This window comes from Varanus komodoensis, unplaced genomic scaffold (genome assembly GCF_004798865.1).
Source record: "Varanus komodoensis strain SLA01 unplaced genomic scaffold, ASM479886v1 scaffold1, whole genome shotgun sequence".
In the NCBI taxonomy this organism is placed as follows: Eukaryota; Metazoa; Chordata; class Lepidosauria; order Squamata; family Varanidae; genus Varanus; species Varanus komodoensis.
Genome location: NW_025335268.1, coordinates 117,716,551 through 117,744,427, shown reverse-complemented (window position 1 = coordinate 117,744,427; position 27,877 = coordinate 117,716,551). Strand labels below are relative to the sequence as shown.

At 39.3% G+C, this 27,877-nt stretch overlaps 1 protein-coding gene across 4 annotated transcripts; it reads right to left on the bottom strand.

Moving 5' to 3' along the window:
* Nucleotides 1-17: 17 nt before the first annotated feature.
* On the bottom strand, nucleotides 18-27,633 carry AKR1A1 (aldo-keto reductase family 1 member A1). Of its 4 annotated transcripts, none has more exons than XM_044442233.1 (9): nucleotides 27,556-27,633; nucleotides 21,135-21,230; nucleotides 11,811-11,930; nucleotides 8,578-8,729; nucleotides 7,749-7,944; nucleotides 4,411-4,610; nucleotides 3,725-3,797; nucleotides 1,616-1,702; nucleotides 18-168 (listed from the first exon to the last, which is right to left on the bottom strand). In XM_044442233.1, exons 2-9 carry the CDS (start codon nucleotides 21,222-21,224, stop codon nucleotides 103-105), a joined length of 984 nt encoding a protein of 327 aa, XP_044298168.1. In that variant the 5' UTR covers nucleotides 21,225-21,230; nucleotides 27,556-27,633; the 3' UTR covers nucleotides 18-102. The 4 variants fall into 4 exon arrangements, with proteins under 4 accessions (XP_044298168.1, XP_044298159.1, XP_044298187.1 ...); XM_044442224.1 differs by having other exon boundaries at nucleotides 27,535-27,614; XM_044442252.1 differs by having other exon boundaries at nucleotides 27,549-27,612.
* Nucleotides 27,634-27,877: the final 244 nt, after the last annotated feature.

The window sequence follows — 27,877 nt, the reverse complement described above, 5'->3', positions numbered from 1 at the left end:
AAAGGTTAAAAATAGAATTCCAGAAAAACAATGCATTTTATTTGCATGTTTAAAATCTAATATGTGATCATAAGAAGACTTCTGTTTGATAAATTTCTAGAGTTAGTAAGGTTCATTGAAGGGATAGAGAGGATGTCCAGCGTCCCTTGGTACCAGTTTTCCTCCTACCTGTGAAAGATAAGGAAAATTTCAGTCAAAAGTAAGTACTTTTATGCCATCTCAGGTGCATGTACAAATCTAGTGGTGAAATTGTTATCTAAATTCCATTGGTAGCTTCTGTAGAAATGTATAGTGTTATGTAAATATAAACAGTAAATATTCCATTCAATTGAGTACAGTTTGGACCTCTGATGAATCAGCATTGTTATATATGTTTTAATACAAGATCAACATTAGAGTTGCAAAGAAGGGCCCAATGAGAATAGAAAATGTTTTGAGCTATTGCTAATTATATGGTTTAAAAGTACTGTGCATATTATTGAAAAGAAGCAAAAACATTAAAAAGCATTGAGGCAGACATGGACGTGCAAACAGTGGAGGAAAAAGGGAAAATAAAAAGCCTAAGATCTAGTGTTTGAAAAGATTTAAAACTGAACCTATAGTCTTCTTTAATATCCAAGAGCCACTAGAGGGCATTCAACATCTACAGTAGCAAGTACAGGTAAACTTTAAACTTGCTCATTTTCTCAACTTGAAGGTTGTTTTTTGCTCACTTCATTATACAAAGCTAAACCTACAAAACTTTCCAAGGCCATAATGTTAATTCTGACCTGGCTTTTCTTTCACAAAGCAAAATATCCTGTTTTTCCATGAGTGCAAAATCTTACTACTATCATGTGTGTCCTCCCCTAGTTCAGCTATCCAAATTTATTTTAGCCCAAATCAGTATTTTCTGAAGCTGAGCATTTTGTTAGCAATGCCACAGTTGAGTAGGAGATGTCTTTCAAAATGGCTTGGGCTACTTATGCTTTGTTACATGAACAAAACACAGCCAAAAAAACCCTAGCTACTTCATTTCTCTCCTTCTTTCAAGGCCAAAATGAAGTCCAAGTTTAAATTCTAGGGCTCTATGCAAGAACTATAACATTTTAAAGCAGCGTAAGTGCATGGAAAATATAACAAGCTGTCTATCAATATTGTGTCCCTCTCTTAGTATGAAGGACTGAGTTTGTGGTTGAAATCACATCATATTTGAAGGGAGGGTCCAGAGATTTTAACCAGAGTAGTATGTTCTGCTCTGGCCAGTCATACTTAAAGGTATGAATGCCAATTACCAAGAAAGGAACACATTCTGGCTGAAGGGTAGAGGCCTGAACACGCTCCCAGAGAGGTTCACTTTTCGGTGTCAAGACCTTTTTATTTACTCAATATTTTAAAGTTTAAATATTTTAATTATGTTTTTATTGACATCCTCAGTTGCATTTTATCTTATTATTGACATATTTATTAGATATTTATCATATTGTAAGCTGTCCAGAGGCAATCTGTATTGGACAAGATAAAAATATCCTAATAAATAAATAATAAACAAACACACACACTCATAGGAAGCTTGTGATACAAAGTCTCAATTACATGGAAAATGCCTTATATGAGCAATCAAGACTATATTTACCGTAACCATTGGCACAATGTATCGCCAGTTCTTATTCAGGCTCCCAATAAAGCTCATCTCTTCAGCTGTCAGATGGAAGTCAAACACCTAAAACCAGAAGCAGATCCCTTCATAATGCAAATTAAACTGGTGTCCCGCAACAGCAGCGGATTAGACCTGATGACCTTCATAGCCCCTTCCAAGTTTACTATTCTATGACTCTATGAAATTATACACTTTGCTCTTGTCTGTGAACCTCTTAGTCCTGCCTTCTAGTTTTCAGTGTACATCTGTGAATCATGCAAATTTACATGCTACAAGAGAAAGACACTATAAAGCATTTTCTTTAGGTATTGCTACCTACAGAAAACTTAACCGTTTTTAATCAGCCAGTAGCCAGTAATTATGTTTGGTATGTATGAAATGTTCTTCTTTTCCCAAGTTTTATGACAGACTGGAGAAGGCTAGATAAACACATTTTGTTCCTTATCTGTAAATCTCCATTTTCCCTGAGCAGCAGGAAAACAGCTTGGACTACTGAGAACTCTGTCTTGTCCCTCAGGACTGATATGAAGCTGCATTAAGACTGATTATTTCCTCCCATGAGAAGGGCTTCTTTGCAAGGCCAGCACGTATGAAAAAGCTGTTCATGAAATTTTATTTAAAAATGGATACAAATGTTGGAAACAAGCCAGAGTATGGTCTATACAAAACAAATGACCAGGGAAAACCAATACTGGCTCAGAAAGCTCACTTACAAGCAAAAGATGTTCTAATAGGGATCTCTGTAACATATGAGTTGGAACACAGGGCTGAGAGAGCTGTCATCCTGCTCCTCAAGAAGCCTTACAGCTGGGGAAGGAGTCTTGGTTTCACTCACAGAAGCACAACTCCTGGAATGTACAGAAGCCAAAGGCCCTAGGAGAGGGTCCATATGGTGATTATCCCCTCAAAAATTATCCTCCCAAAAGAAAGCTTCAGATGAAAGCCAAGCAGTCTTTTCAACCCAGCACCCTGCAGATGTTTTGGTGTACAATTACCATCGAACCCATGACCATGTGAAGGGTAGCAGGTTGGGGAAGGCCAATCTACCTTGTAGTATCTAGTGAATGTGTAGAGCAATCATCACGCGGCAGCTTTACAGATGTCTTCCATAGCCATATAGCCCCAGGCGCCTGCTGAATCATGTCCTTACAACTGAACAAGTCATAGCACACTCAGGCACATTGCTGTAAGAAACTGCCCCACATAACATGGATTTTCAAACCCATTTTTTCTAACTATTTTGGAAAGATATGAATAGCACTTGTTTGCTTTTTTTTTGATATGCCATGCTTCTCAGTCAGATGTTTTGGGTCAGGAGATAAGGATGGAAGGCTTATCTTTATGCAATGAAATAATTCAGATGTTCATTGTGGAGTTCTATTCACAGGCTCCCAAAAGGCTAGTTATGCAACAGCAAAGGCCTGATCATGGTAGAGGCTTGCCGTTATGTGCCATCAAGTCATCTCTGATTTAAATATCCTACCCATGATAGCCCTGCTCAGCTCAGCCAGAATTTATTGTACTAACACCTGAATAGCCATGCATCTGCTTTTTAATACAAAAGAGAAAAAAATAATGGAATAGTTTTTTCAACCATAGCTTTTAGAGAAGGATTATGATGTCCTCATTTACATCCAAAAGGAAAGTGTTTGAACTGTTATCTTAAAAGAATACATTAAAATAAATAGGCATATAGTGTTTGGGTCCTGCTGGAAACCACAGAGATCAAAGCTGAAAAGGAAAATAGTTTTCAAGGACTGGAGGCAAATGGCTATGAATGTTCACATGTGAGGATCATGTGTTGCAGACAATACAGATAGTCTCCAAGTATGAGTGTGCTAAACCAATATACTCCTGTCTTTACAGTCCCTAGATGAGCTAGAGTGCTCATGACATCCAACATAGAAAAAGCCGATTAACTGTGAGTGCACAGAACAAGGTGGAAGGCCATGTGTGTGTACATTGGTGCTAGTGAAATCAAATGGCCACACCATCTGATGATGCATCATTTTACTTACACAGTTTTATTAAGGAAGAAACACAATACTGAAGGCTTAGTCCTGCCAGTCAGGAGGCTTCACTCACCTGGAGATTCTGGAGTATGCGTGCAGGGGTAACACTCTTGGGAATGATGATCACTTTCCGCTGCACCTGCCATCTATCATAAGAATTGGAGAAGTTGTGAGTCTTCCACACAGCCTAAGCAAAATTCCAAATGGTTTGTCCTGAGAAGGAAAGTGTAACTGCTACAGCCACTGCTGGCTTTCTCATTAATTTTAGGCTTTTGTGGTTTCCAAGGCACCGTACATATAGAGTTATATAGAGACTTTGTTCACATGTCACATTATTAATACCAGGAATTGTTTAACCCAGGAATGGCGTGGAAAAGTGGACTGTGTGAACCATTTCTGCTTTTAATCAACTATCCAGGAGCATCCTTAATCTCTCTCTCTCTTTCTCCCCCTCTCCCCCAAACCTTGTGCTTCCAGTTTCTCTACTCTTAACAGGGGTTGAGTCCATCAAGCATAGAATTGAATCCACTTAATCCCCACAGTTCAGCATAACCTTATAAGCCCTGGCAGGATAAAAATCTCACTGTATATTAAATGGAGGATGGTTGAAAATGGTTTTTATCTTGGCTTTAAGAAACATAACCAACACACAAAACAAAGATATTAATCATTAAGACCCATAGAAAGCTGTAGGGCAGGTTTATTTGCTACAACAACCAATCATCATCCACCTCTACCAAATACTAAACTTTTTACTACCTGAGGAGAATCTGAGCAGGAGATTTGCCATATTTTTCTGCCAGTTCCTTTATCCCAGGTTCTTCCAGCAGCACTGGCTCATCTGGGTGCTTCCACATTCGGTCAGGTGAACCAAGAGGGCTGTAAGCAGTTACCATCAACCCTTGCTGATGGCAATGAGCTATTAGCTCATTCTGGGCCAGGTAAGGGTGACACTCCACCTGTTAAAATCCAAATATATATGGTAGTGGGCAGAAAAAATGCAATCCTAATATTAAAATAGTGGGGGTGTTGCCAGATGACAGGCCCATAGTGCAAACAATCCAAAGATACTATACAGCTACTCCATCTTTTCTACCTTAATGGATTTTCCATGGGATGATAAAAATAATGAAGCGGTGGTAAAACACAGGAGGACTATCACTGTCTGGACAGGCATGGACATTTCACATATGGGAAGAAGCAACAGCAGTATGGTGATCTCATGCCGTATTTTCTACTGCCTATAACTAAGGCTTAGAAAATTCACTGCAAACTTTTAGAATGAAAACTGCACAAAAGCTGAGAAACCACTGAATGCGTAGTAGTTGGAGAAAAGGGGAATGTAATCTGGATAACCCAAGGGGCCAGACTGGGGCCCCAAGTGGGACAGATTTGGTCCATAGGCCTGATGTTCTGCATCCTTGAAATAAGAGATTGATCTGTATGACAGAAGGTGTGGCTTCAAAAATGGGCTGGATTAACCAGAAGCAGAGTAACTTCACCCACCACCAGCTGTGTTAATATCATCTTGCAGGGAAGGTAACATTTTCTGTACTTCAAAACTCTACCTTGTACTACAGGGGTGGACAACCTCAGATGGTCTGGTGACCAATTCCCACCTGCTGTCCTGAACCTAACAGTACGGCACCTTAGTCAGATTTGCTGCTGCTGCTGCATATAAAAATTTGCCACCAAAAATTTGGCAGTGCAGTGGCAGCAGAAAATATGTAATTTTGCTATTCAAGTGTGTAAGCAACGGCATCTGGGGAAAGCAATTTCATTTAAAACAAGATACATACTCCCCATGCTCCATATCAAACAGCAAAATCAAGCACAACACTGATGAATTTCAGCAGCATATTCAGCAATGCAACACCAAGGGCTGCAAAAATGGTCAGAGGAGACTGCATGTGGTTTGTGTTCTATCTATACCTCTGCTGAACCACCTCTCTGCTTGTACTACAATTGTCCCATATACTTTGTCATTACTCTAGTTCAAATGGCATATGGATTGCAATCTATCTTGGACAGGATAATTTCGTGCAACCAAAGCGTAACACTTGGAGGAGGAAAAATAAAAACATAAAAGGTACCATTCTGGATCTGATCACAGGCTTACTGAATTCATGATTCTGTTCCTACAAGCCCACGAGTAGAACATAAGTGCAACAGCACCATCCTGCTTGTGTTCCCCCTGCAACTGGTAACCGAGGAAGCATCCTTGAAGCAGTAATAGGCATCCTGAGTAATAACCACTAATAGAATTATTCTCCACAAATTTCTCTCTCCGCCATGAGGGACTATCTCCAGAAAGTTATTTCTTTTGTGAGATAATATGATCTGGTCTTAAGCATCCTTATTATCTCATAAAATTGATATTAGTATCAGGCTTCCTTTTATTAAAAAATGCCCTGTCTCATAGCTCTCCTTAAGGGAAGTCGTGATGCATTCATGAAAGGAGATGTATTAAGAGAATGTTTGTTTCATACATATTTCTAACCTTTTTTCTTAAGGGTCATCATAGCCTTGATCACTGGACAGCATGTTTGGCCTCCAAGAATCTGGCAAATCAGTTTGAATGCTTCAGCAGAAGGCAGATTCCCTGTCAGAGGAATTCTAAAACGTTGTGCTAAGCACACTAGTGTACCATAAGAAATAAAGTAAAAATTTAAATGTTGACTTAAAGGTTCCTGTGTACTTAAGGCACTCACTTCCAGGTGGATCAATAATAGGATCACCTCTTTCACACACAAAAAATTTCAGTGGCAATTTGAGATGAATATATTTTGAACTCAGGTAGGTATTTGTGGACCCTCCAGGGACCAATATCAAGAATGAAAATCAAACAGTGCGGAAAGTCTGCAATCAAAGTCAAAAAGTGAACTAGGAGCCACACTGTATTGAGCACTAGAAGTCCAAAGCCAAGAAACCAAGTCTATAAGAGAAGCATGAAATGACACCATTCCAGGGGCCAGGACATGGGATTAGAAGAGCAATATAGACAGGAGCCAGGAACATAAAAACTTAATTGGGAGGAAGGATTTGAAAATAGAGCATGGGCTGCCGAAAGGGAAGTGTTAAGCTAGAAGCCACCACTTGTAAGTAAAATGGAGCAAAGTCCAAGTTATAGCTGATTACTCAAACTATTACAGCCCTTTGAAGAGAGAGTTGGAAAAATATTACCATCACTTTCCCCCTCTGTAAAATTCATGTTATCTTTAGGGACTAGTTTAGATCAGGGAAAAGGAGTGTGGAAAAATGGAGAGAGGAGTTAGATCAACCCTGCTTCCTTGAAGTTACGGTCCCACCCAGCTGCTTTGAAGTGAAAATAACCAAAACAAAAGGAGATCCTGATCACATCTAGTTTGCCCCTTAGCTACATAGCATGCATGCCAGAAACTCTTTCACTCACAATTTTCCTGGGATATATACCAAAAGGCTTTATGTGTGTGCTATTAACAGTTAAACGTAAGTGCTACAATCCTAGGAGGCAAACATTCCAAGAAACAGACCTGTAGCAGGAGGGGCTTGAACTAGTGCTGATAGGCAAAGGGGATGCTCTACAGAAAAAGCACCCCATTAGCTTTCAACAAAATCTGTTAGAGCAATTTGAAAGCCTATGAAGGTGTTTCCCTGGAAGAATGAAACCATACTGTCTCAATTTTCTCCTCTGTGTGTTTATGTGCATGTATTTGTGCGGGGAATGGCCATATGGTTTAGTTAACAATGCTGCTGTTGTAACTTCGGATGTGGGATGGAGATAGAATGTGGGATACAATTTGAGTGATGCTAGGGAAAGAAAGTTGGTATTTATGTATTTTTTTTAAAAAGGAAACCTTTATGAACAGATTTTTTTAAAGATAAAAAATACACATTGCTTAACCCATTTTTTCAAAGAAAGACAAGCAATTTTCCTAGATAAATCCTATGCATGAAACATTGTATTACAGGGTCCTCAAACTTTGCTATAGTTCCCTGACACAGCTTTTTCTCCTTGCACTTTCAAGGGAAACTGAAGTTGTCAATGGCCCATTTTCTCTCTCCCATTAAGAAATCATCAGTTCTGGAAAGCAACCTGCTCATTTCTTCTGCCTTACCTGTAGTACAGCTGGCTTGACAGAAGCAATGCCAAGGATATCATCAATCTGATTTTTATTGAAGTTGGATAACCCAATGGCCTTCACCAGGCCTTTTGACACTAGTTTCTCCATGGCCTTCCAAGTTTCTTTGTAATCAGTGTAGTCATAACGCATTGTGCCATCAGGATTTTTGGGAAAGAGGTTATCTCCTCTTCTATTATAAAATATAGATAGCAAAATAGTTAGCACAACTTTTGTTAATATTAAATCCAACAGACACCCAATGAGGAACCAATGCCTGTACAAAATGATTCAATATTTTGTACTGAATATTTTACATTGAATTTTATTAAGTCTATTTTTGTCACATTTTACCATTCTCACTTAATATAAGAGGAACTAGTTTATATGGAGTTAGCAAAACCTATTTGTTATTAAGTAAAAGGCCCATACTGTCATGAGTCATAAAAAACTATGGCAGCTCCTGGAAATATCACACACCATGGGGAAATTTGTTCCCGCCAAGGATTGGTTGTAGTTTTGTTTATAGTTCTTGACTTCTATTTGAAAAGCCCAAATTCTGCTCAGCACAGCATCTGGGTCTTGGGAATAATTTTGCCTCCAAGAATGTTTTTTAAAGTAGAGTGAACTTCAGGCCGGCAGTGGTGAAGACAAAAACTGCTGTAAACCCAAAACAAGAAAGGATCATAGTATTGATTCGACTCACCAAGCAACCAATTGTTATCTGTGAAGATCATTACAGATATCTGACCCACCCATGTCCCCTGCACTGCTGCTACACAATTGGTGGTTTCAGGAGCCTAATTTCCTTCTTACTGACACTTACTCAAAAGCATGTGGCCAGTGCATGAGGTAGAGGTCCAGATAATCCAACTTCAGATCGTGCAAAGACTTCTTTAAAGCTGGCTCCACATCTTCTGGGTGGTGCTTGGTATTCCATAGCTTTGATGTCACAAACAGTTCTTCCCTTTTAATAGACTTTTGGAAAGAAGTCATAGTTCTATCTTTAAAATATTCCTTTATATAAGTGAAGGCATCCAACTGAGCAAAAAGACTGATAAGGACCATTTCTAAGTCATATGCTGCTCAGTTCATCCAACTACAATATTCATGCATACATGGTTTCACTTCTGTTCTCATTCTAGGCTGGAAGAGCACCCATCTGGGTAAAGGAGAGGGGTGCTGTCTAGCAGGGATCAGGAGAAGCTTTCCCTGAGGTGAACTATGGATAAGTTTGAAAAGTCTTAGGCAGTACAGGTTTCTCAAGATTGTATGAAGTGCTTGTATGTGGGGTGGAATTTCTACTCTTCCAAGTACAAAATCATAAAAATAACTTTATATTTAATGACTTTTTCACTTCATAGCAAACACAACTCCCACCCTCTCTTAACCATATTTGTCCTTTCCCTTTCTTTACCCATTCTAAAATTAGGATTTTAATTATCATATACCCATTCATACAAACAAAAAATGAATGAAAAAATGAAACAAAAAACAATTTGATTAGAGCTGCCAGTAACTCCGCTTTTCAGTACATTAAGAGTTTGTTTATTCCTTCTCCCTTTACTTTTAAACCTATTCCTTATTTGTACATATCTAAAACGTTTTCTAATCTAATTATTTCTCTCATTTTAAAGTGCTTCTTTCTCTCTAGCTGCAATAATACTTATTCCATCACATAGTAAACAATTCCTATGGTTAAAAGTAATCTCAGAATTCTTATACTGGAGATTTCTCCCTTTGGCTCTACATATCCAACTGATTCATTCCACCTGCAGTTTCCTTATACCCCAAATCAAAAACCTTTTAAAAAATAAAATTTTAAGTCATGCTACATGCTGGTATATGTTTAGTAAACCTTTGGGAACTGGGTTGCCCATGATTAGGAATGAACATGGAGGTAACTGAGTTTGCAGGCACTTCAAAACTCATTTCTTTTAAAGAATATCACTGTTAGAGTGGCAGAGATACAGATGAAGGCACAAAAAATACCCCATACCTCTTAGGAAACTGCAAACAAGAAAATGGAAAAAAAAAAAAAAAAAACGCCCCAATGCCATTCTAAGAATGTTCAAGGGAACTTGTGATACAATTTCAAGTATCACTCTACACTACCTTTATTTAAAAATAACCATATTGGAAAATGGCATGATGTACAACTGGGTAAGTCTCTCTGGATGGTACCTACCACATGAATGGTAATAATATGCGGATAACATAAAATGTATACGTAAAACATGGACATTAGGCATACTTCTCCAATTCACATTTCTGATTTGCTTTCATTGCTTAAGAAGTTACTCATCCCTTCTTGTACTCTCTCATGAAACTGGACTTTCTGTTCCACAAGTAATAGCATATGCTAGTGAAGCTTCCCCTCTTGGATGCATACTTTAACATGGTGAGGGGGTTTGTGAGTGTCAGAGAAACTGAGAGCAATGACACCAGGAGGCTAGATTGTCTCACTAGGCTAGTCTCCTAGCAGGGTCACCCAAGATAGAATGAAGCACTAGACTGAGCTGCATCTGCCATCTTTTGGAATAATGGGCACATCCATAGAAAAGAAATTGGGTGGGTGGAGAAACTCCTGGAGGACAGTCACTGGGCAGTAGTGGTGGGGGATTTTTCACAGACAATGGCAGTGAAGCTCAAACTAAAATGCATGATGTATCATATTGCAAATACATGGTAACTACTGGGGCTCACCAGAGTATTTCAGAAGAATACCTATCCATGCTGTATAACTATAGCAAAGCCTTTGACTATGGATGACAAAAAGCTATGAATAGTTCTGAAAGAAATGGGTGTGCCTCAGCACTTGATTGTCCGGATGGACAAGAAGCTACTATTAGGGAAGAATATATGAAACCGGAAATTTCCTATAGGCAAAGGTATCAGACAACTCTATTTTCTCTCTCTAGCTCTCAGTCTCCATGCAGAAAGTATCATAAGGAAAATTGAATTAGGAGGAGAAAAGAGTGAAAATTGGTGGAAGATATAGTGATAATTAAGATATGCAGATAATACCACATTACTGGTAGAAAACAGCAATGAACTGAAATGACTCCAATGAGAGTGAAAGAAAGCGCAAATGCAAGGCTGCAACTGTACAGCAAGAAAACAAAAATCGTGACTTCAGGAGAATTACACAACTGTAAGGTCAACAATGAAATGCATTGTGCAAGATTTTGCATACATTGGCTCAAACCTCTATTCAAATGGAGACTGCAGCCAAGAAATTAGAATAACATGACATAGAAAGGCAACAATGAAGGAAGTAGAAAAGATAATCAAGTGAATGAATGTTTCAGTGGAGACCAACGCTATGATCGTCCACTTGGCTGTATTCCTGATCACTATGTATGGGTGCAAAAGCTGGACATTGAAGAAAGCTGACAGGAAGAAAATCAATGTATTCAAAACATGGTGCTAGAGAATAGCCTCAAAAGATGGACAGACAGACAGACCCTGAACTGACAGAGGTTTCTAGATCAAATCAAGCCAGTACTTTCCCTGGAAGCAAAAATGACAAAACTTTGAACATACAATAAGAAGGCAAGACTTGCTGGAGAAAAGCAATCATGCTAGGGAAAGTCAAAGGAAGAAGAGGAAGACCAAATATGGATGGATCAATTCCATAATGGAAGCCACAGTCTTGAATTTACAAGAACTACACAGGCTGTTAGGACTGGACATTTTGGAGAATATTCATTCATAGGGTTGCCAGCTGGAGATGACTTGATGGTATGTAGCAATAAAATAGCAACAATGAAGTTTCATTTCTACTCCTTAAACAATGGCAGCATCTTTTAAAATTGTGTCCTATAAATTTTTTGGAATAACAAAAGGAAAATATCTAGAAAACAGCAGATGTCAAGCCAACAGTATGATGGTAAGAAATTGTTATTTCTGATTTTGGTAGGTTTATATGGAGAGGTAATTACTGAAATAGGTTTATAAGCAGAGCCAATCTGAAATAAACATGGATACATACAGACTAGCCTTTTTGCCATTATTTTTCAGCATTATCCAATATACATTCTGCTACTTTTTTTTTACCTTGTCAGAGCCAACCGTCTCCTGGAAAGCATCGCCTATCTCTGCTTCGTTGCTGTAAGCTGGAGCACAGTCAATGTGGCGATAACCTACGCTAAGGGCATACTTTACTGCTTCCTTCACCTAAAACAGAAAGTAGAGATGTCATTATATTAGAAAGTGTGGAGGCCTATTGTATTTTAACTCCAAGTAGTATTCCGAATCTACAATTAATAATAAGACAAACATTGTAGATTCTGCACAGACCTCTCTGGTTGGGAATATGGTTGGGGAGAATGCAGATCCTTTGTGAGAAATAGGCGGTATGAGAGCCGACTAAAGAGACAAATGCCCACCTTAAGGCATCCAAATATTTGGGCAAGGAGATGGCCAGCAATGTGGAGATTGACAAAGTTGCAGAGAGACCAATTAGCAGATTGGATGGGTAGAAGGCCTAGTGGTGCTTCTTGTTAATTCAGCCTCACTACCCAATATTATTCCCTTTTTCAGCAAGACTTTTCAGATAAGCTGGAAGGCAGAATAAGCACTAGGAATAAAGTGCATAGCTTATTATGAAATTGTTCCTTTTATAGGATTACAATGGTTTTGATTCAAAGGTGCCATTGCCCAAGCAGAAAACAAAGTGACTCCCTCAGTGTTCACTGATTTCCCCCTAACCACTGCAGCCACTTGCACTACATCACACACTGTTCCAGGAAGACCCACAACCCTCAGGAGCAGCTTTTCAAGGTGTACAGGGCTTTCTGACCGCATGGATCAGAAAAGTTTTGAATCCGCACCTCTGGATTCAAAACTTTATACCCTTTTCTTTAAATATAAAACAGGAGGGAAGTACTAGGTTGACATAGCATGCTAGGAATTCTTCTGCTCTTGAGTTCCAACATACATGTTTAGGAAAGGCGAAAGAGTTATTCGATCTGAAGAGAAACCAGAATATATGTTGACCAAGCAACCTCAGATAAAAGCTGGGGAAGGGAACGGGAAACTTCTGCACAATGTGCAGTTTATTGGGTGAAGACTTACTTTTTCCTAACGATAATTAAAACTGCATGCTAGGCTGTAACCAAGGAACAATTGCAGGAGGACCTATGCTCAGTCAAGGTCCTGCAGCTTACTCATCACCCAGACCTTTGGAAAAAAAGTATTAATTCCTAAATCTTGGTGCATTTCAAATTTGATGATTAAGTGTGAGAAAAAGGGCCTTTCCTGTTGTGTGGTGCCATGAATCTGCAATGCTCTTCTAACTCCCTCTTAGCATGTAGTATTCTTGTTGACAGGTTTAATGTGCAACATTTTTAAAATGTAACTACAATATTTGATTTAGAAACTGTAGGTTGTACTTGTGTTTCTATTGTTTTAGGATTATGATGGATGCCACTGTACGTGCTTTCAAGATATAGCTGCCACAATATTAGTTGTTATGCTAGCAATAACATATAAAGTTGCTAATGATTCTGTGTCAGGTTTTAGCCCTCCCCCCATTCCAATTCTGAAAGGAAGGAGAGTTTTTTGCGAGTGTAAATAGCCCCATACGCTCCATATGCAACTTGTTCTCTACGAATGGCCTTTGTTAACTTTGTCATTTCTTTGTGGACATCCATGAAGGTCATTTATTTAACAATTCACTCAGAGGGAGACAAAGAACATAGTACAGCAGGAAAGCCATCTCTAGGATCCAGATGTTTAGAGGTCAAACAAGACTCTCCCCAATTCCCAAATAGCTTTCTTAAAACAAAACAAATTCTAAAAATCTCCTTGCAAAAAAGAAGCAGCAGCAAATAATTGCCATAAATATGACATTGTGGAGTTCTCACTTAGACAAACTACTAGACCTCCATGTGAGACTTCATGTATCCTTGTCAAACTTACTGATTCTGTTTTCCCTGGGATATTGTCCTTGTGAGTCAGGGAGAGGCTCAGGAAGTCAATGAATAATCCAGGATGGAGTATGTTCCTGCTGCCAGTGAGAAATGTTCTGGACCAATTCTCCTAGAGCCTTCCCTATCTCCTCCCTTGCAGCTGGACTCCTATACTTTCTCCTATATTTCACTACTCTGCTCTGAAATCAGAGGTAGTATTGGGGACAGCCCACTACAGATGAAGTCCTGAATCTTTTATTTGGAACGCCAGATCTCCAGGAAGGTATCTGTGCCATCACCCTACTGTCTATAAGCACTTGCTAAAATAAAGGTGCATGGCCCTGCCTAACCCTTTTGGATCTGCTGGCTTTTTGCCCACATGTGCTTCACTGCCAACTGATCCTCCCCCTTTCTGCCTGGATTTTTTCTCCCCTGAAACCAAATGACCTCTACTTCCCTATCCATACATCCCTTTTTACAAATATGGGTGTCTTTAGGAAGACAGGTTCCTTTACACACTTTAGACCATATGTAAATTAGCATATACCAATGTGTGCTTCCCCCTCCCCCTGTGGACCCAAACCTTGGATCTTTTCAGTATCTAGCACTGGCCCTGTTTGAAACAGTGTAGTCATTTGCCTATAAACCCAGTCATCCTTGAATTCAAACTACTGACCTATACCATTACTTTGGACTCTGAATTCTGATCCCAGTTCAGTCAGTCAAAAAGCCTACTGAACCTACTGGATAAGGTCACTGCAAGAATAAAATGGAGAAGGGAAAACAAAGTCTGCTGTTATGAGCCTCTTGGAGGAAAGATAAAAATGGAATACATTCAGCACCAACAATCCAAGACTACATCCAAATGCCATGGGAGACAGTACCAAACTGCATATGATCAATATATCGAAGAAATACACGTTATTCATCTACCCCTTTGTAGCCCTTTACTTTTCCACATAGGACAGTGGGTACCAATGGCACAAGAGTCCACAAAGAATAACTAGCCACAGTGGGTTGTCATGTTGTGAGAACCCAGGCTGCTCCACAGTGCCTTGCTTTTCCTCAAGAAGCCACTTTGTCCATTCATAACTTGCTTTAAGGATTGTTGAACCTATGATGGGTTGCCACATCACCTGAACACAGGTGACTGACCCCTTCACGGGTTGTGGACTGGCAAGCAGGCTGCTCAGCAAGAGCAACAAAAACCATTGCTGCTGGTCTTGCCAGGTTCACCCTGGCTATCCTAGTAATAGCTGCCCATCAAGTGCCCACGTGGGACTTTGGAGCAACTCTCAATGGGCCGCTCTGTGCTGCTCCAATCATGACCCTGTTTTCTTTCTCCCCACTTTTTTTATGTGGGAGATACCATTTCAGAATCTCCAAAGCAACCGTCTGTGCCAGCCTCTCCGAAGCACCCAAGTGGGATACAGAAGCAGCCATTACTGGTGCACCTGTATTTTTTGTTTATGCCAGAAATATACATAAATATATTTATTAATTTGGAGGTGCATAAGTACACAAATCCAGTTACCTGTCCTGGTAAATGTCTGCTGTCAAAGTAGCAACATCCACTGACAATTACAAAGCCAGCTTTCAAATACCTTATTTTGCTTTCACTTGATAGCTGTCAATTGCCAAAAGCCTAAAGAGGATTTTTGCTTATAAAGGATTAGCAAGTTTTAAGTTTGACCTGGACACATCACAATATCTTCCACTTATTTCACTCTTTCCAGAGCATCTAGGCAATCACAAAAGTTGAAAAGTGAGGCCCACCCCATTTACAGGTGGTGTTACTTTTGAGATCTGTCAAAATTGAGGGCTTAAAGAAACATGTTGTGTTTTTATTTTATTTTTTTACAAAGTTAAACAGGCTTGTTGTTTTTTTAACTGAGACATATGAAAATTTCAGGACTTTTACCAGAACACTGACCGAGCAAGGATTTGTATTAAGGGTAGACAGAGTTACTTACACTTGAACTACACTTTAAATAACATAAGTATCTGTATACATTTCTGCTACAATGTATGTGTGTATGGTGAACAAGAATCAAGGTGGAAGGAAGTGGGGAACAACCCACAGTGAGGCCAACTGCCTAGGGCATACTATGATTTGGTCATTAACAGTCCACACTGCATAGTGTATTCTCAAGGTGGATTGTCATGTCATGAGAACTTGCCATATCATAGCTGTGCAAACAGGACCATTGAACTGATGCAATGCTGGTGCTACTACAGAAACCACTGTTCAGTTGCACATGAACAGAGAGATAATATATATGCGGGTCTCAGCAAGATAAAGCTATTTCACATATCCCACTACCACAGGAACTATGCTTCATATTTTTAAAGTTACTATATAGTTCTCTGATGAAAAATCATTACATTTTGTAAACACTACAGATGTGATTTGAGAATAGTAAATCTACATAATTCATTCCATAAAGCTCTTGCATGATTTGCTTCAAAGGAGATGAAACAACCACAAAAGGGACACAAGAACCTTTGATTTATAGGTGGTATGTATTTAAAAAGACCAGAGCCTCTACTGCCTGATGAATTTAATTTCCTTTTCCTTATCAGGAGTCTGAAGAATGGATAAAGCATCTGTGGCACAAAATGCTCTGATGTTCTAAAAGGCTATCTGAATGAGAGATCAGTCTCTCTTAGTCACAATGATAATGCAGTTCCACTTCCTCATAAGAGCAGAACTGGTGAGATCTTGCCTCCTCCCAGGCATGTCTTATGGTCACAACTACCAGTAGGGATGAAACCAGTGGTGAAGTTAAACAAACTTGTGAATGATGGCTTAGCTCATTAAATACTTCTTGCAACACGCTTCAGGTTTCACAAGGCATGATACCACAACAGAGAAAAGATTAATGGCATGCTGACATAATCTTGCATTTTAGCAACCTACTACCCATAGGAGACCAGGAAAGCAGGTGAACACATGGAATTCCATGCAGGTGAATGAGTAGGATGGTGGAGAAGGGATGGGTATTCCCTCCCTCTGCACCAAGCACAAAAACCAAGAAGGGTACTGGAAGACAAAAGCTAGTGTCCTCTATGTCCAGCATAGAAATGCAGCTCTTTCTCCATTTTCTGTCAGCTCCCCCCCCCTTTTTTTTTTGCAGGCTGATTACTTTAGATAGAATTCCATAGCCTTGTAAATAAGCTAACAGCAGTTCGGCTGAAAAACATTTAACACCTTAAAACACATTTAATTTAGATGAGTTGCTCAATTTGCACTCATAAACTTTTCTATTAAGATGGGAAAAAGACCAAGACAAGCATGCGTGTCAGCATTTAGGGCTCTTAGTAATTTATAACACATTAAGCAATACTCATATAGTAATACTCATATTCATGGCCTCCATATTCATGCCATGTACATAAAAGAGTAGAGTCAGCAAATGGTGCCTCAGGGAAGTTGGACTGGCAATTTAATATAGGCTATAAAATTCATGGAAGGTGGGTGGTGTTCTTCCCTGTCTTGCTTCTTTCTGGGACAGCATTCAGCACTATGATAAGCAATGGATAAGGCAGCTGTAAAAATTTTAGTGGCAGACATATTTCCAACCTACATTCAGATGGAGAAATGAGGCTGCACAATAAAAAAGACATGTTTCTTGTACAATCCTATGACCAGAGAAGCATTTGAACTCAGGATTCACAGATAATGGATTTCAACCCACTTGCTCCCTCAACTGCTAGATCCAAGTGAATCACAAATTTGTATTATAAAAGATATGTATATGCACAAACATGTGCACTTCAACCCCTGGCTAATGCCACATCATGCCTATTCTCCTGCCTCCAATATTTTATTATGATTTCTAGTATTGATAAAGGGATGTATCCAGTGTTAATCTAACTTAAGCCCCACTCATTTCAATTAACATATACTTAACACAGATTAGGCACATTATCCGTGTCATGATAACACTGTTTCCAGGTTAAGAGCTGCCATAGCAATTATATATTAGAAATCAGAAGGATACCTGTCCCCAGTCCTGGCACTCTTCTTACCTCCAGAAATCCACAGCATTGTGACAACACTGTTGTTAGTAATGCTGCCATTACAGCATCATCCATCTACTTGGATGAGTAGGGAATACTAGACCTATCATCTACTAGGCACTAGACAGAGATCAGGGTTTTTTTCTCCCCCATGGAAAAATGTTTATCCTGTATGAATCAATGGTAAAAAAAGAAAAGGCACATGCAGCATGTCTCATTTCTAAACCAACCAAACTGGTTTTATGTGTGTTTTAGAATCTTTGTGTATTTAAAAAAACAAATATGGGGGAAGGAGATGAATATCCATCCCACATTAATAAATAACATTGATGTTGAGAAGGAGAAGAATGATTTGCTTTTTACTGTTTATATGTTCAGATAAATGTAATTTCATCAGTCTTCACACCATTCTATGAGTTGGCATACTGCTGGCCAAAGGGAACCTTTGTTCAAACCAGTTCAGTAAGTCATTACCTTGGCTTAAGGTATTCTGCTGGTTTCCATCTGCCAAATAAATGTGTGAAGAGCTATGCTAGGGCTAGAAAATCAGTGCCCTTTAAGAAGAAATATATTATTTTTAAGAATTCTTAGCTCTTGCCAATCTCCGTAAGAATATGAACTGAACCATATCTACTTTCAAGATAACCATCGTACTAAACACAACACTAATTCTATACCTGGCATTTTGTAAATGTCTAAATAATAATGAACCAATTCATCTATTAGGAAAATGATTAACAGGCTTACATTTCACTCAGCAATCTTACAGTAACCTGAGACCATTACTTGTCTCACTAGCTCAATACTGGGTCTGCAATCACAAGGCTGACTAATGAAATCCCAGCCTTGCTGAACACCTGTTTATTCTTGACTTTGCAGAACTTTGAAAAGTAGTTAAATTGCTATTAATAGGAATGTACCTTCACAATACTTGAATAATAAAAGTTGAAATCACTCTTTTTAAAGCAAAGACCCTACAGTAATCATAAAGCATAATTTAGGTTTGGCATTTATCCTGAGAAATAAACAAAAAAATATGCTGGATCGCATGTAACAGCAAACCTCTCTGGGTTAATTTCCAAGGAACTTGTCCTGTGCTGGTCAACACTGCTAAAATGCAACCAGTGGAGAGGGATGTGCTGTAGCTTCTTGCATCATCTGAGAGGAACAAGGGTGGGTTCATGGTGTGGTTAACAAGCCACCTAGAACCCTAAAGTAAAGCAAGCCATGGGTTCCTGGTGGTTTGTTAACCATTCCAACAACCCACTCCAGCCAGATATATAACAAGCCACAGACATTGTTGGTGTGGTTTGCATTTTAAAAATGATAGCTGACACCACAATTCCCAACAGGAAATTTAACCCATGGGAGAGCCAGTGTGGTGTAGTGGTTAAGAGCATGGGACTGGGACTCAGGCGACCTGGGTTCTAGTCCCCGCTCAGCCATGGAGCCAACTGGGTGACTTTGGGCCAGTCACAGACTCTCAGCCCAACCTACTTCACAGGGTTGTTGTTGTGGGGATAAGATGGAGGAAGAGATGTAAGCTGCCTTGAGCCCTTTGTAGGAAAAAGGCAGGATATAAATAAAATAAAGAAAGAAATAAAAATAGATTTATGTTATACAAGAACAAGAAAAGAGTTTTTATTACTGACATTCCAAATGCCAACCAAAAGATCACAAAAACCTTGCAAACTTTTGAGACTTCAGATCTTTTTGATCAGGAAAAGTGTAAAGTAAAAAAAAAAAAAGCACACGCACGCATGCACACACAGAGGCTGGGAAGAAGGAAAAGGGGGTGTTGTGGGACAACAACACTGAACTGACAGTCAAGTCACAGTAAAGTCACAGTGCTTGTATACTCAGAATCCTAAGAAGATGTTATAAAATACATTCCATGTCTAAGGGCTCTGGTAGAATATGCCTAACTATTACTGCATGCTTAAAGTATTTTAAAAAAATACTATAAAAGCCTGTAAAGAAGAGAAGGGAGAACACAGTGGCTAAGGATTTGTGCAATTACTGTAATTCTAAGGAATATCCTATATCACTTAATATGCTAACAAAGCAGTAAATAAGATTAAGTGTTTCTGTAACAATCACACAATATATGGTATTACATTGTCTGCAGAAACTTGCCCTGGAGCAGGCACCAGAATGCTAGAAAAAGATCACTGTTAAACTAAAAGAGCCCTTGTTGTTGTTGTTCTTAGTCGGGAAGTCGTGTCCGACCCATCGCGACCCCATGGTCAACATTCCTCCAGGCCTTCCTGTCCTCCACCATCCCCAGAGTCCACTTAAGCTCATGCTGACTGCTTCAGTGACTCCATCTAGCCACCTCATCCTCTGCCGTCCCCTTCTTCTTTTGCCATCAATTGTTCCCAGCATTAGGCTCTTATCCAGTGAGCACTCCAGGGGTACCCAAGACGGACAGGTCATAGCAGAGAGCTCTGACAAAGGGTGATCAAAGGGAGAAGGAAATGACAACCCACTCCAGTACCTTGCCATGAAAACGCCATGGACAGTACCAAAAGGCAAAAAGATATGAGGCCGGAAGGTGAGCCCCTCAGGTCGGAATGTGTCGGACTTCACGACTAGCAGCAGCAACAACAACAAATCATGACTTAAATAGACCTACAGTCTAGTCCTTCTGTGTGGAAATTATGCAAAAACAAAACAAAACATGGATGAGGAAGGAAAGTTCCTGAAGATACTTGTGGAAAACAGGAACTTGACATGAGGAAATTAAGAAACTGAAATGACTCCCAATCAACTTCATGCCTCAGCTGCTTATATTCAGCATGCTTGGCTACTATTTAAAAGCAATGGAATACAGCTAGTACAATGAGCTGACAAGCCGAGATTAATGCATGGTATACTGGAACTCAGGTTACATTGCTGGGATTCCTAAATAGCTCTGATGACAGGGGGAAATGGGGCAGAATCTTTACACCTTTGTGTAACTGAAACAGTTACACACCTTACAGTACTTTATCATGATTTAATGAGGAAAATGTACTCTGTGAGTGAAACTATCCTAGCTCTATTTTGTGGCAATTCAGATTTTCTCCCCAGTAAGTAAAAACAAACAGAAAAAATAGGCAAATATGTGTTTGCCACAATAAAGGACCACTATTTGGTTTTTCCTCTTTGACAGTGTGTTAGTCCTAATCTTAGAGAAGATGCAACACAATGTTATCATTCCCTTAAAAAAAGAAAAGGAGGAAGTGTGCAAATAGAGGGAGGGCAAGAAAGCACAACATCCCATGGAGCACTCCTAATTCTTCAAGCAGGATTGAAATAGTATGTCTGCAGAGAATATAAACCCAGGCCATGTGACCTTACCTTTCTTCAGAGCCACAGAAAGTATGTTTTCAGAAGCAAAACTTGAGAGGTTTAAGTACAGAACACTATATTTTCCCCCACACCCCAAACACTCAGTACTCACCTGTCCAGCTTCACTCTTCCAAGTACCCAATCCTACAAGAGGCATCTTTTGCCCAGTATGAAGTAAAACATAATTGCACTCAGAAGACATCTTTACCTAAATCAAATGAGATAGTTTGAAAAATTAACTAGTATGCTATATCAAGCTGTTTCACTACATAACTGTATTTTATTTATGTTTCACTGAATTTAAGAACTTTAATGCAAATATGAAGATATAACAGGATGGATTACAACAGTATATCAATTTGATTTATTTAGAAAATGTATACCCATGGGCTTTCACTGCAGAAACAACAATCAGGACAGCAAATTTCTAAACATTCGTGCAATCTTTACAGCTATCTAGAGATAAAATACTAAATCTTAAATTCATTTCTGTAATCACTGTCGAACTAGTTTGCAAAGCCCAGGTGTTGTGCCTGAGGGGAGAGCAAACGTACGCTATCCTTAAATTATGACCAATGCTTAAGTTATTCCTTTCAAATTAGGAGGCTATGCTTTCTTTTGAAAAGCAAAAAAGGATGCTGTGAGCAACAGTTTAGACAGTACTGAGCACTAGAAATTAAACTTTGAAACTGGGCTCTCTCTTCCCCTACCACACACCTTGGATTTTAGTTTGAAGATATTATAGGCATGTGCAGTTCAGACAGGTCTGTACTTGCAGCTTGCCATTTGCATGATTCCACTATCTGACCAACTCAAAGTAGCACATAAGGTGAGCAGACTTGGTCTGTGCTCAAGAAAATAGTCAAAGCCTCGTTTCGTAACAAGTTGTTCGTTCTCAAATTCCTATCTTACAAGATAGACCTGCACTGATTTGCTCCTTCCCTGCTACCCCACAAATGTTCTTGAAACTTCAGTGCTCATTTGTATCTGATGGAAAAATGAATATATTCTGACAGTACAGTAAAGTGAAAACTTCAATTTGTAAGCAAAAAAATCTGATTTATTTCACTTAAATTCCTTAGGAAGGAAAGAAAAAAATACTAGCACAAGCATAACAGAAATAAGGATTTTCCTTTTTTTTCCCATAGTACTAAGTAATGTTGGTAAAATAGAGGCAGCTATCAAAAAGTTGCTATGTTGAATATTCCCTTGTGATTTAGACACACTATTAGCATCTGGTTTTAGTGCAGTTATAGTTTTTGTGATTGTCGGTGATAGGGAACTATGCCCGCCCGCCCGCCCCCTGAGATCTGCGGGAGAGGCCCTTCTCCGGGAACCCTCCGTGAAGGAAATTAGGAGGGTAAGTACTCGGAGGAGGGCTTTCTCTGCGGTGGCGCCCAATCTATGGAATGCGCTCCCCAGAGAGGTCCGCCTGGTGCCGTCGTTACTCGTTTTTCGGTGCCAGCCGAAGACCTTTTTATTCAAACGTCATTTTAACTGTTAATACTATTTATTTTTTATTCTTCAGCCAGGGCGACTTATTTTATCTTGTTAACTTGTTTTATATTTTTATTGTACAATATTTTAACTGATAGATTTGTGAGCCGCCCCGAGGCTTTGGCGAATGGGGTGGCATAGAAATTTGCTAAATAAATAAACAAACAAACTATGACCTAGTTTGTATACAACACTTATAATTTAGTGAACCCATGATTTGTTTTCTGTTCAAGGATAGTCTGGCAGACAATGGAACAAACCATGCAACGTTTTCTCAATTCCAGATTTGTTTGTCTTCCTTTCCCTTCTCTATTCCCTCCCTGTATTCCAAATATACTGGTATGTATAATGACTTTTTAAAATTGCTGTTGCCCCACTACCACCTATGTAACCTGATGAAACAAGCCATGAACTACCCGTGGTGCTGGGTTCACACACGACAAACTCAGGGTTTAGACAACCCAGCGTTCACAATCCAACAAACCATGGATTGTTGGATCTTCATTGTTGAATCTTCTTTAAAGTTAACAAAATCTGGCTGGTTAACACTGACTTGGTCCATACAATAAGCTGTGATGTGTGCTAGGTGTGCACAGATGGTGTTTTGAATACACAACCCCCAATTAAACAACCTCTACATAAACCTCATTTAGTAGCAGGGTCCTCTGAGGGTTGTTTAACCCTTGAATAACCGACAGTAGCCAGGTTCACATAACACAGTGCAACCCACAATAGTGAGTTGCATATTCAAAGTGGCAGCTGCATATAAAAGTGCTGCTTAAATAATTTACAATGGGCCAACTATTCTGCAAAACAGTCCACTGGGTTTGCATATCTCAACCACACAGAATTAACAACTCAAAGATTAAGTAAACTAGTGACAAGAAAAAACAAAGAGTAGGTACACTGGGACTGTACAATCAAAAAATATGTACAGTTTATTCAGACATACAAGAAATATAAGCTGCATGTAGATAGCCATTGAAGGGGCTATAAAGATGGCGTTTGTACAAGATGCTTTTCTAACCTATTACTTATGTATACAGTTTGAGGGAGGGGGATCACACAGGGAGTTTGCTAGAGGCACACAAAAGTAAAACAATGGGGTTGAATAGATTAAGACAACACAAGAGAAAAAATCCTTCAGGATAGACAAACTTTAGTATGTCTAAGCTTTGCTCCCAAAGGAAGAAGCTTCAGGACAGGCATACATTAGCATGGGGTGGTCCAACACATGGCATGTAGGCCGCATGCAGCCCCAGAGGCCTTGTTCAGGGGCACTCTTGCCACTTGGAGCCCCTCTACAGTCCAAATCCCAGTGATGGCACAGGCTGGATGGCGGTGAGCTCTCCTGAGGCCACCATCCCATCCCACTCTTGTCCTTGAGGCCCCTTCTGCCTGGGTGCACAACTTGACCTGAAATCCTACACACACTTGCCTGGAGTACATTCCATTGAACAGGGCTTATGTCTGAGTAACCATCCATGGGATTGCACTTTCAATTCTCTAATGTTCCAGAGAAGCCCTTTGATGTCTAAGACCTTGGCAGAGGGAACCTAGTTTGTTTCTAGGGCAAGGAATGTTTTACCATTCATGTACAAATAAAATAAGCTATCTCTTACTTCACCTTTGTGCATCCAACATTTTGTTTTGCACCCCACAGGAACATTTTCCGAAAGTATGATCCTGTATGAGTTTACTCAGAAGCAATTCTCACTAAAACAATGAGACAAGCTCCCTTGTCCATATGAAAAGGATTAGGAGATTCTGTTTGGCATTCTGTTGGCTCATTGCAGGCGTATGTGTTTCTGAAGAATATTCTGTTTATCAAAGAGGAACATCCTGCAATGTGAACCAGAAGTTGCTCCGTTGCCTGAACTGTAAGAGGAAATAAATCTTGAAGAGTTCCACTCTGGATCAGTTTCCGCAGTTTGTGCAGCTTTGCAGTTTTTGTATGTTATTTGTTACAATGTTATTTCATCTCTATTTATAGACTCTCCATGTCTAAGATACAGGACTTATTTAGATGGGACTAGAACTTAAGCATATGCACTTTTAATTAAAAGGCCCTTTGCTAAGTGCACATTTCCAGATTTTGTAGCCTAGCAGTGCAATCTTCATGTTTACTCAGAAGAAAGTGCCTTTGAGTTCAGTGGAGCTCACTCCCAAGTAATTATGAATTGTAGGATTGTAGCCTCAGTTCCATTATTATTCCTGAGGAAGTTGTTGAAACTAAAGATGAAAATTAGTCACTTGCCTCAGTTAGTCCATAGATGTGCTAGAATTTGGAAATCTCCAAGACCAGCACTGGTAATAATAACAGAGCATTTTTACAGGAATGTATAATGATTTCATGGCTCCATATTCCCCAGCACAAAATAAAAAAGGCAGGGGGAAGAAAGCCTGTTGTTTTAAAAAGAAGTCTTAGTTTTGACAGCTTTCAAAAAAACTATGATCCCATAAATAGGAAGGCTTGCACTGTTTCACTGTCTCAAGTCATTCAGGGTTTCAAGAAAGGATGGAAAAGATGGAACACACTGAGAACAATCAGGTCCAAACCATAAACTAAAGTTTCATGCTTAGAAAGTGGTGATCCACTTCTGCCCCCTTTCAATAGTTAAAGATCTCCTTCTAGCTTTACTTCTCAATTGACAGCTTGCCATTTGATAGCTGTCATCTGAAAAGGAAGTTAACAAAATAACAGATTTGTAGCCTTGCTTTGTGTCTCCTGTACTGTTACGCACCTTTAATCATTATTACAAGCTCAACCTACCCCTTTTCACCTTGCCTTCCTAAGTGGAAGCCTTCAAAACAACAAGAAGAAAAAAAAAAAGATAAAGGTAAAGTGTTAGCATAAAACATACAGAGTACCATGTGACAGTCTATAATTAACACACATGATTTTGAAGTGTGTAATTCAGCATTGCAATCTATTTGTGCATTTTCAATAAGAGAAACATTACATTTGAGTGCTTGTCTCTGAGCCAGGAACAAGTTACTGAACATAATAACTATTCACTAACATGTGTAAGTAAAGTCCAGTGGTTAACAGATCAGGATTAATTCTAATGAAAAGTACACCTACAGAACACAGAAAGCAAAATGGAAGAACAAACTAGGTTGTAATTTATTCTGTTTTAAGGACTACAGGGTATATTTTTACACATGTTCTGGTCTATGCAGCTCCCCTAAAGATGTTATCTTCTGCAGCATTAGATTTACAAATACTACCTGATTTAACTTTAGGTTATACAAGAGTAGCTCTATAACAAGGCAATCCACAAACTATCATGTTTATTCTACAATCCTACAAGTACTCCGTAAACATATAAAAGGTTTAACCTTATATAAATAAAGCTCTATTTACAGCCTGATCCCAATCACATTTACCCAGAAGAAATGCTCATGGTTTTCAGTTAGGCCTTTGTCTAGGCAATTTATATATAGAATTGCAACCGTGCAGCCTTCTCCTATTGTTTCTAAAGCAGTATAAAAAGTTTCTGAAATGCATTCACTCATTAACCTCAGTTAAATATAGACAAATTTAACGTAATTCAAAGTTTTCTTATTATTTTCAATTTATTAGGGCCAGTGTAGCATAGTGGCTAGAATTTTGAACCAGAATCCAGGAAATCCAGGTGCTAGTCCCCACTCTGCTGCAAAGCTCACTAGCTGACTTTGGACTCTGACTCTCAGCCTAACCTTCCTCACAGGGTTATTGTGATGATAAAATTGAGAAGAGCTGAGGATTATGTAAACCACCTTGAGCTCCTTGAAAGGAAAAAAGGGAGGATATAAACAAAACCAATAATTTCAAGTGGAAACAGTTCTATAGTAATGTGACAAGCAGAGATTGCACATGCAAATCTTTAGGAAATCCCTTAGCTGTTAAAGACCTTAACTTTTAAAAGTGCAAATAGTTATTTCCCAGACCCCAGTTATAGGAAGGCTGGTTGTCATTTACAAGATTTGTTGCACTTACACACCACAGCAATACATAGGGAATATGTAGGTGCTGGCAAGTAGCAACAATTTCGCCCATAAATATAAGGCATAAATGCATACACCCTGCATATGCAGTTCATAAGGCAGAGGATCACGCAAACTATAATGCCTCCATTTCAAAATTAAAATGGAATCCACCTGCAGCATATGAATCCTTTTTTCTCACCAAAGATAAACGGTTTGCCCACTTATACATTTCACACAGATATTACCAAGTATTTAACATCAATGCCAAAAGGTTCCCTAGCCTGGTAGCCAGAAAGAAAAGAACACGTGGAAATTACATCTGTTGAAATTTCCTCTTCCACAAAACTACTAACGGTGCAGGAGCCCTATTCCCTTTTCTCAGCTGCCTTTATTAGTCATTACTAGTCAGTAATATGGAACAGGGATCTCTACCATTAAAGAATGGTTAATGCACACAAAACTTACAGTTGTTCAGTGTAGAGATAAATAGATTTTTATATGCAACTACTGCCAAGTATACGTATCCACTTCTTGTAGGCATCTGACTGGCCACTGTGTGAATAAAATGCTGGTCTAAATGGGCTTTGATCTGATCCAGCATGGTTAGTATACTGATAAACCAAACTAATAACCTGTCAGTTTTCTGCAGTCAGAGACTTATGCATGCTTATTCAAAAGTAAATCCACCCACTCTTACAAGGACTCACTTTTTCCAAGCAAATAGCACTGCAGCTTGTGCACACTCGCTTGGAAGAAATCCTGTTTTGGAGTAAACTCGCACAGTCTCAGTGTATGCATATGAAACCACGTTGATGTCCAACAACCTGTTCAGCAGTACAAAATGTATTTCATCGTTCAACTGCTGTTATATGAATTCGAGGATCCGATGCCCATCAACTTTACAGCCAAAGGAAAAAATGGAAGAGAGCGGCACGCCCTCCATCACAACTCTCTTACTTTCTACCCAGCCCCTGATTATGCACTAAACTGATTGACGTAAACCAAGTCAGACAAAGGCGATTAGCTAACCTTGGGAAACTCACATCAGATCACTCACCACACACCTCTAGATCGGACTCTCCCTTCCCTCACCGGAGTTCAAAAGAGAGCTAAACTCCCTGCAACTGACTTAAAGGTTTCCGTTTCCGGGTTTGAAATTTAACCATAGATTCTCCAGCCCTCCTTATTTTCCAGTCCACGTGGGCACAGAGAGTTGACACCATTGCCGTATTTCTCCGATTTTACGAAGCTTTTGGTGCAGCGAAAACGCCTTTAACAAGACCTGATAGAAATATCTGTTGCATCATACGATTTGCTGTGTTTCATGGGATTTAGTTTATATAAAACAGAGAGCAGGTGCTTTGCTACAAGAGAGAAGATTGGTTT

Excerpts from the sequence above, each read along its gene's own strand:
- AKR1A1 (XM_044442233.1), bottom strand. The coding sequence starts at position 21,224 with ATGTCTTCTGAGTGCAATTATGTTTTACTTCATACTGGGCAAAAGATG. Across the intron at positions 11,931-21,134 it reads GGAAGAGTGAAGCTGGACAG|GTGAAGGAAGCAGTAAAGTA; the intron begins GTGAGTACTGAG and ends TTTCTGTTTTAG. Across the intron at positions 7,945-8,577 it reads CACTGGCCACATGCTTTTGA|AAGAGGAGATAACCTCTTTC; the intron begins GTAAGTGTCAGT and ends ATTTTATAATAG.